At 46.5% G+C, this 9,001-nt stretch overlaps 1 protein-coding gene across 1 annotated transcript; it reads right to left on the bottom strand.

The window, feature by feature from the left end:
* Positions 1 to 205: 205 nt before the first annotated feature.
* LOC145824292 (uncharacterized) lies at positions 206 to 3,895 on the bottom strand. Its single transcript, XM_082923924.1, has 2 exons — positions 1,360 to 3,895; positions 206 to 1,140 (listed from the first exon to the last, which is right to left on the bottom strand). The coding sequence occupies exons 1-2, from the start codon at positions 3,893 to 3,895 to the stop codon at positions 206 to 208; spliced, it is 3,471 nt and encodes a 1,156-aa protein (XP_082780050.1).
* Positions 3,896 to 9,001: the final 5,106 nt, after the last annotated feature.

The following is a 9,001-nucleotide window of genomic DNA, read 5'->3' as shown; positions in this document are numbered from 1 at the left end:
ATATCTCGCCAATAAACAGCTTCCAGCAATCAGAGGGGTTCTGGGAGCTTCTAAATTCCAAGTCTTTGATTGGTTCATTCTGGTCTCTTTCATTGTCTTGGTTGAGTTCGTCTTCCAAGAAGTCGCTCGGCTCTTCTAGTTCGGTCGCTCTTCGCCCTTCTCCCACTTGTGAGCCAACACTTGTCTCTATTGCCAAAACCATGGGTTACGCTAAATCTGCACCAGCCAAATCAGTCAGGCAAACTGGATGTGTTCCAGGGGCAAATTCCGCCACAAAGTCTACAAGAGCTTGAGCCTTGATTGCGGTGCACGGGCGAAACTTGATATCGTACTGCCCCAATTCCACAGCCCATTTCAAAATTCTTCCGGTGAAGTCTGCCTTTTCAAAAAGCACCTTAAGTGGGAACTCGGTTAACACAACTATTGTATGGGTATGAAAATAGTGCGCCAGCTTGCTTGATGCCATCATCAGGGCCAGCGCTAATTTTTCCAGCAGAAGATATCTCGTCTCAGCCGGGAGCAAAGTCTTGCTTACATAGAAGATGGGCAAGTGGTGGATGCCTTCAGCGCGGACTAGGACGGCGCTCACAGCATGTTGAGAGATTGCCAAGTAGAGATACAACTCTTCGCCCGGCAGAGGTGTGACTAAGATAGGGGCTGAGGAAAGGTATATTTTTAAGTTTGCCAGTGCACGGTCACATTCGTCATCCCATAAGAACTTGGCCTTCAAAGTTTTAAAGAAGGGCCTGCAACGATTTGAAGACCGGCTGATAAATCTGTTCAGCGCGGCTGCCATCCCGGCAAGATGTTGCACGTCCTTCGTAGAGTTTGGGCGCTCCAGCTCTTGTATAGCCTTGATCTGTGATGGGTCGGCTTCAATCCTTCGGTTTGTGACCAGAAAACCCAGAAACTTCCCGGTGTCGACTCCGAAGGCGCACTTGGAGGCATTCAAACGAAGTTTATGGTGCTTAAGTATGGCAAACATTTCTGCTAGGCCGGCGAGGTGTTGAGACTTCTCCTTACTCGTTACCACCATATCGTTGATGTAGGCCTCCATTGTTCGGCCCAAAAGAGGAGTGAACATCTTTGTCACCATCCTCTGAAAAGTCGCCCCGGCGCTCTTTAGTCCGAATGGCATGACTTTGTAACAATACAGGCCTCTAGGAGTAGTGAACGACGTGATCTCTCAGTCCGGTTCATACATGGCTATTTGGTGGTAGCCGCGATATGCATCCAGGAAGCTAAACCTCTGATGGCCAGCGGTCAAGTCCACTAGCTGGTCAATTCGAGTGAGGGGGAAGCTATCCTTTGGGCATGCACGGTTAATCGTCTTGTAGTTAACGCAGACTCGCCACTTGCCATTCTTTTTCGGGACCACCACTATGTTGGATATCCATCGAGGGTATTGTACTTCTTCTATCGCTCTTGTTTCCAACAAATTTTTGACCTCCTCTGCCACTACCTCGGCATGGTGCAGAGCCGAGCGGCGAGTCCTCTGAATGACCGACCGCGCATTTGGGAAGACATTCAACTGGTGGCAAATAAAGCTGGGGTCGATGCCAGGCATGTCGTAAGGCGTCCACGCAAAAGCCTCCAAATTGGAAACCAAGAGGTTGACATAATCTATTCGCTCGGCGATAGATAAAGATGATCCCAAGAGGAAGAACTTAGTTGGGTCGTTCTCGTCGATGCGCACTTCCACTAAATCCTCAACCGATTTTTCCTCGGCCTTTCTTCCTACGTCTTCAAGGACCACCTTTCCCTCGAGTCCCTCAATCATTTGGTCAAACCCTTTGGCTGCTCGGCTGCCATTTACCGCAACGAAGCATTGTTTTGCCATCACCTGGTCTCCCCAAACCTCTTCGACCTGCCCGGTGGGTGTCGAAAAGCGCATAACTTGATGGAAGGTCGACGCAACTGCTCGCATGGCGTGTAACCAGCCTCTGCCCAAAATTAAGTTGTAAGTGGATGGAACCTTGAGCACCCAGAATTCCACTTGTTTTACGACCGAACCCGCTTTGACCGGCAAAATGATCTTTCCAATCGGCCATTCTGGCTGAGAGTTGAAGCCAACCAAAGGGGACATCACAGAGGCCAAGTCCTTGTCCTCCAACTTCATTTGTTTGAACACATCATAATATATAATTTCGACCAAACTTCCCTGGTCGATCAAGATTCTCTTGATGTCGAAGTCTTTGACATGAAGAGTTACTACTAGGGCATCATTGTGGGGCATCTGAATCCTTTCCAAATCCTTGCTCGAGAAGGTAAGGATGTCTTTCTCTACGGTCTTTTCCTTTTTCACAGCGGGCTGGACGGAGAGCACTTCCCTCATGTGCTCGGCTTTCTTAATCATCCCTCTAAGCTCGCAGACCCTCGCTGGTTCAATGATGCCGTGGATGACGTTGATTACACCTTGCGGCGCCACTTCCAGGGCGGCTAGGCCATTTGGTTGGGTCTGTCCCTGCGGGGGGGCTTTCATACCCCCATCTATGTATTGGTCAAGATGCCCCGCCGCCACCAGCTCCTCTAGATGTTGTTTGAGCGACAAGCAGTCCTCTGTTCGGTGCCCCCGTTCTTCATGGAAGGTGCAGCGATATTTTGAATTGAAGCCTCTCTGTGCACTTCCCAACTTGGCCGGCCAACGGACAAAAGGCTCACCTCGGATCTCGCTCAAAATGCGGTAGATAGGGATTTTAAAGACCGTGGTGATTCCAGTCCGCGCCTTCAATTTTCTCTTAGCATCCTCCTCTGCATCATGCTGAGCGTCAGTTCGGTCATTTCTGTAACTTTTGTTTTTGTCATCGCGGTTTGGGCCACGACGTTGATCTTTTGACCGGTCGCTTGGGCGGTTATCCTTCTGCCCGACCGAGTGAATTTTTCCTGCCACCCTTCTGTCCGCTGCGACCGAATTAACCTTCTCGGTCGCGGAGGCGGCATCATCTTCCACACGAATGTGCTCATTGATCTGCTGCATCAAGGACTCCATGGTTGTGGGTTGGTGCATTGTGAGCGAATCTCGCAGCCTATGTCCGACTGGGAGACCCCGCTTGTATTGAGTGATCGCCAGATTGGTAGGACAGTCAAGGATTTCGTTGTAAGTTTCCCAGTACTTCGTGTTGTATGCCTTCAATGATCCTCCTGACTCCATCTTGACGCCCAAAAGATGATCGACCTCCTTCGGCGTTCGAGTGTTGGTTTTGAATCTGGTAACGAAGGCTTCTGCTAGTTCCTGCCACCCCTCGATACTACCCTCCGGGAGCCTTTCGAACCACTTCAAGCCCAGCTCTCCCAAGCTTGCCGGGAATATGAGGCACATCAAGGCGTCATTGCGCCGGTGGCCAGCCATTACTTGTCGGTAATGACTCACGTGCATGTACGGATCCGTCTTGCTGTCGTACAAGGTGAACTTAGGCTGGTGGAATCCGACAGGGAGTGGTGTACTCTCGATTTCCGGAGACAACGGCGTGGCTGTAAGTCTCGCCAGCTCTTTGTCCACTGGCGCATGGGCCATCACTATGGGCGCTGGCATCGCCACTTCTTCGCTACAATGAACTGGGGCGCTAAATCTCTGCAACGCCGGCACTCTCTGAGCCTCTCGACGGCGCGCCCTCTCCTCCAATACATCCCTTCGGTCTCTGGAACGAGTGAAGAAAGAGTATCGCGACGTCGGCGAATGGCGTGAGGGGCGGTATGTGCTGTCTCGAGTGAGGGATCTGCCCTCTTTTTGGTCAGAATCTTCAACCCTATAGTTCCTAGTGATGGAGAGAGAGTGAGTCCTCTCCTGGCGGCGACTGCTAGAGCGGGGGGACAGGGTGTGCTCACTGAGGTTGCCCTCTCCAACAACACCCTTCCCCTTAATCTGACGTTTCAGCATCTCCATCTCCGCCGCCATCTTGCGAATGAGGGCGTCTTGGTCTTTGAGTTTGTGCTCCAGGCGCTGCGCACGGGACTCCCCCCCACCCCCGACGGCCCTTTGGACTCTTTGAGCGATCAGTACTCCTCCCGCATTTGTCTCGTGCACCTCGCGTAGAAGTTTCTAGGCCCGCCATGGCAGGAACATTCGGGGGGCCTTCTCTCCGTCGGACAGACTCTGGTGTGACGCCATCGACGACGGACAGTGGAGTTTCGTCGTTGTTGGCCATGGAGATGGTCAAAGAAGCTTGAAAAACAAGGTTTGAGTATCAAAGAGATTCCTACAGACGACGCCAATTGTGCGGGGATGAAATATCCTCTGCTTTCCGTACTCCTTGGACTCCAAGCTTCACGTGACGGTGTCTAACCTGGCAACACAGAGAACGGTAAGCTGCCTGGCGGTGGTGTGCCGGATAGACCCTCCTACGATCAAGTCAGATCACTTGAGGAAGAAGAAGGCTATGAGAGAGACAGTGTGTGTTTCAGATGGCACAAGTTGCTTACCTCTAACGTTCACCTTCCACTCCTATTTCTAGGCTGGCCATGCAACCTCAGGATTGTATGCGCACTACCTCTGCTGTCCTCCCCTGGACAGGTGGCAGTGCTCGCCTCTCACCACCTTACGCGTGTAAAGGCCTAATCGTCCAACCAGTACACGTAGAACTGCCAAACGGTATTGACGCATGCTTTGAGCAGATTTCCTCTCCCTCACGCCATTGGCCCAGGTGGCACACTTAACCGGAGTACCGCGACCGACCTATTCTTTGTGGAGAATTGCCACCACAGATAACACAACCGAGCTATGTATCGCCAACCTGTCCCTTGGCAAGAAGCAAGAGTGTGATGCTCATGGCCGAGCTACGTAGGACCGGTCAGTCCTGGTTGACTGGCCGTGAGGCATGCCGGCCTTTCCCCGCTCTACCTTCATTCTCGGTTATATGAAGCTGGGCCATCTCGGTTGACGGGTTGGAGGCATGCCAACCCTCGCCGTGCCCTTAGTCTATCCCGGGTTGCTTTAGCTCGATCACCTCAAATCACTGCGCATCCAGCCGAATGCCTCCCTAGTCATAGCTCAGTCAGGCCTCAATCCATGCCTGGTCGACCAATCCCTTCGGATGTACACGACAGGTCGGGGGCCGCGCCAACTGAGAACACAGCTCGGCACCGTGAGATTCTGACCAACCTGCGTTACCACAGCTCCGCCGTACAGTCCGGTCCAAATCTCCTCTCTCAAGTATGTAATTATTTTAAGACAATACCACTGTCATGTAATTTCCCCTTTTAATTATGTATAAAAGGTCCAATTTGAAAAGTTCGCTTAGGGTCCGAGGGCGCCGAATAACTCAGGGCCATCCCTGTTTAGGACACCAAACCAGAGATGCTAAAATTGTCTTGAATCACACATATGCAGAAGAAATTAAAAGAGATTTCTTTTAAGCAAAACAATCAGAATCATCAAAGAGGATAATTATGGCTATATACTACTATTAATGATGCATTTCCTTTAAACACAACTATAAATAGTAAGCTATAAGATATACAAACGAATATACGTAATATATATTGAATTTGACTGTATAAAAAAAAAGATCAAACCTTGGTTCGGGAAGCGAGTTGGGGAGTGGATGAAGAAGAGTGCAGTGAACAGAGGTGGTTGTAGGGACATGATTGAAATCAAGGGGTTGAGAGAAATCGTTGGTTTCCCATTGATCCATTATTGACTGCAAGAACAGAGCGGATGGCGGGTGGTGGTGGCAGGTGGGTGGCGGATGGCGGGTGGTGGTGGGTGGTGATAGTGGGTGGGTGGGTAACGGTGGCGGGTGGTGGGTGGTAGCGAGTGGGTGGTGGTAGTGGTGGCGGCAAGTGGTGGTGGCAGGTGGGTGGCGGATGGCAGGTGGTGGCGAGTGGTGGTGGTAGGTGGGTGGCGGGTGGGTGGTGGTGGTGGGTGGGTGGATGACGGTGGCGGATGGTGGGTGATAGCGAGTGGGTGGTGGTGGTGGCGTGTGGTGGGTGGTGGTGGCAGGTGGGTGGCGGATGGCGGGTGGTGGTGGGTGGTGGCGGGTGGGTGGTGATGGTGGGTGGGTGGGTGACGGTAGTGGGTGGTAGCGAGTGAGTGGTGGTGGTGGTGGTGGCAGGTGGGTGGCGGATGGCGGGTGGTGGTGGTGGTGGTGGTGGGTGGGTGACAGTGGCGGGTGGTAGGTGGTAGCGAGTGGGTGGTGGTGGTGGTGGGTGGTAGGTGGCGGGTGGGTGATGGTGGTGGTGGTGGTGGTGGTGGGTAGTGGTAGCGGGTGGGCAACAGGTGGCTGGTGGTGGTGGGTGGCTAGTGGTGGTAGATGGGTGGTGAATGGTGGTGGCACGTAGGTGGCGTGTGGTGGTGGTGGCGGGCGGTGGACGGTGGTGGCGGGTGGTGGGTGGTGGCGGGTAAATGGCAGGTGAGTGGTAGTGGCAGGTGGTGGTGGGGGGTGGGGGGTGGGTGATGGGTGGTGGGTGGTGGTGACGGAAGACGGTGGTGGAAAATGGTGACAGGTGGTGGCTAGTGTTGGGTGATAAAAAAAAAAAACTGAAAACTCAAAACGGAAACACATTTTTTGTGTTTTTATTTTTTGGCCAAATTTATAAACTGAGACCACTAATTTATAAATCAAAAGTTTTACCAAACAAGTTTTTATTTGAGTTTTTTAAATTTTTGTAAATATAAGCAGAAAACTGAAAACGTAAGTGTTACCAAACGGCACCTTAATAACATGATTCAACACTTAAAACTAAATTGATTAAGTGATAATCAATTAGGCCCGTTTGATCATCATAATTGATATTACTTAAAAATTTAAGTCTCTCTTAAAATGTAAACTAAAATTTAAGAAAATTTTAAATCTTATGAAACTTACTTATTTCTGATTGAATTTATGAAAACTAAATACAAGTATCGATATATACTATTATAAATTCACTATCACCACCATTGCGACCACAACCACTACCACCACCACCACAACCATCACCACAACCACCGCTACCACTACCACCACCATCATGCCACCACCACCACTATCGCTATCGCTACCACTACCATCACTATCGCTATACCACCACCACCACCACCACCACCATGTCACTGCCACCACTACCACCACCATCTTGGTGCCAGCACCACCACTACGACCATTACTACCATCATCTTCATCACCATTGTCATTATTGCTATAAACACCATCATCATTTTACTACCATCACCATCGCTATCACTACCATCACCACCACCACCACCACCACCATAACCATTGTGACACCCTAATTGGTTAATAAATTTACAAAATAATAATAATAATAATAAAAATAATAATAAATAAATAAAATAAAAATAAAAATACTAGGAAAACATTTAAATGACGTGTGTTAAAATGTAATCTAATGGTTTAATTATGTTAAAATTTGGGCCAAAGATAAATAAATAAATAATAAACTAATTAACTTATCCATTTGGGATAAGTTCATATCTCATATCTGAGGGATATCTCCTAAGCATCATAATGAGTTAGCTTAGGCAACGTGTCACCCTATGTACTTGCTGAGCAAGTATGAGGCTTAGTATAAAGAGGGGAGTTGAGGTGAATAGAAAATCAAGAAAAACAAAAAAACACAAAACAAATGTAATCGGGGGAAAGAGTCAGCACACGGTGAAGGGGAGCACGAATAGGAGTTATTATTTAAGTGAGTGATATTATACTTTGAGTCGCCATAATATGTTTTATATATGTCTTGAGTTATCATAATATATTTTATGAATGTTTTGAGTTATCACAAATTTCTTTTATATAAATTATGTTTTATGATTATGTTAATATTTTAATTACGTGGATTATTTTTTAAACTTTATTTGTTTATATTGAAACTCACGGATATGTTTGTTCAAATTTTAAAAAATACTTGACAATGATTTTATAAACATTTGTTTTGAATAAGTACCACCACGGAGGTCTCATGCCTTAGGGGACTTAAATAATTACTGGCCCTCTGAATTTCTAGTATGGAGCAAAATGTTGTACGGAGCTAAGTGCTACACTATTGTGGGAGCCACCTTTATAGTCCCATGCCTTGGGGGACTTAAATAATCTTTGGCCCTCTGATTAGTCACTTCGTGACCCTTTGTTTGTCATGGATTCATTGATCCTCTGTTCTGTTCTGTACCGTGGTTATGATTATTTTGTTTATAAAATTTTGTGCTATATAATAATCAAACTATTCATCTTTAGCCTAAATAATTATTCATGGTGATTTTTATACCCTCATGCTCTCAGTATAATACTTCTCACTCTGCCATGTGCTTATAGTTATTAAAACCCCTTTCAGGTGAAGAAATTTAAAGAAGGATGGTTTTACCTTGTGGATCAGAACCTCAAATTTGTTATGGATATCATGTTTTTTTTTTTTTTTTTTGCTTCTTGTAATCATTATCTGACTGATGTTACATCGTTACATAAATAATAATTTCTATGTACGCTTTAGATATTAATCTACCTCCTTTATTTTATTTCACTGCATTATTTAAATTAATTACTTGGAATTACAACTGTGGGATTTTAGGATTAGCTAGTCGCAATCCAGCCTTGGTCATCGGGATGGGTCGTGACAACCATCGTATCACCACCACCATAACCATCATATCACCACTACCACCACCACCATCACAATATAAAAATTAAAATATATAATTTGAAAATAATAAATTTCAAATTTAATCTTATATATATCAAATATTTTATTTTTAATTCAGTACTTAAATTTTTATCAAACAACAATTTAGCTTAAAAAATTTAGCATTTAGTTTTCAATCCTTAATTTTCAATTTTTAGCTTTATCAAACACCACTTAAGTCACAATCAATATTATAAAGAGTTATAACCAAATGCCACAAAAGTCATAATTAGGGCATATGATATACTTTTTTTTTTCATGTGTGTATTATTGAATCTTCCATAATAATAAGATGAAAAAAGGAAACAATTTTTGAGTTGTTAAATACAAAACTAAAACATGTACCAATGTAAACCTTAACAGTTAATTGTAGATCAAATCTATATGAGCA

This window comes from Camellia sinensis, chromosome 4 (assembly GCF_055761805.1).
Source record: "Camellia sinensis isolate YWXY chromosome 4, ASM5576180v1, whole genome shotgun sequence".
NCBI lineage: Eukaryota > Viridiplantae > Streptophyta > Magnoliopsida > Ericales > Theaceae > Camellia > Camellia sinensis.
Note: the sequence above shows the minus strand (reverse complement) of the source record. Positions and strands in the feature narration are given on the sequence as shown.

Bases quoted from the DNA above. Each gene is read 5' to 3' on its own strand.
- LOC145824292 (XM_082923924.1), bottom strand. From the start codon at position 3,895: ATGGCGGCGGAGATGGAGATGCTGAAACGTCAGATTAAGGGGAAGGGT. The intron at 1,141-1,359 runs GCAAGTGGCGAG...ATTGTTACAAAG, and splicing joins GGTGGTCCCGAAAAAGAATG to TCATGCCATTCGGACTAAAG.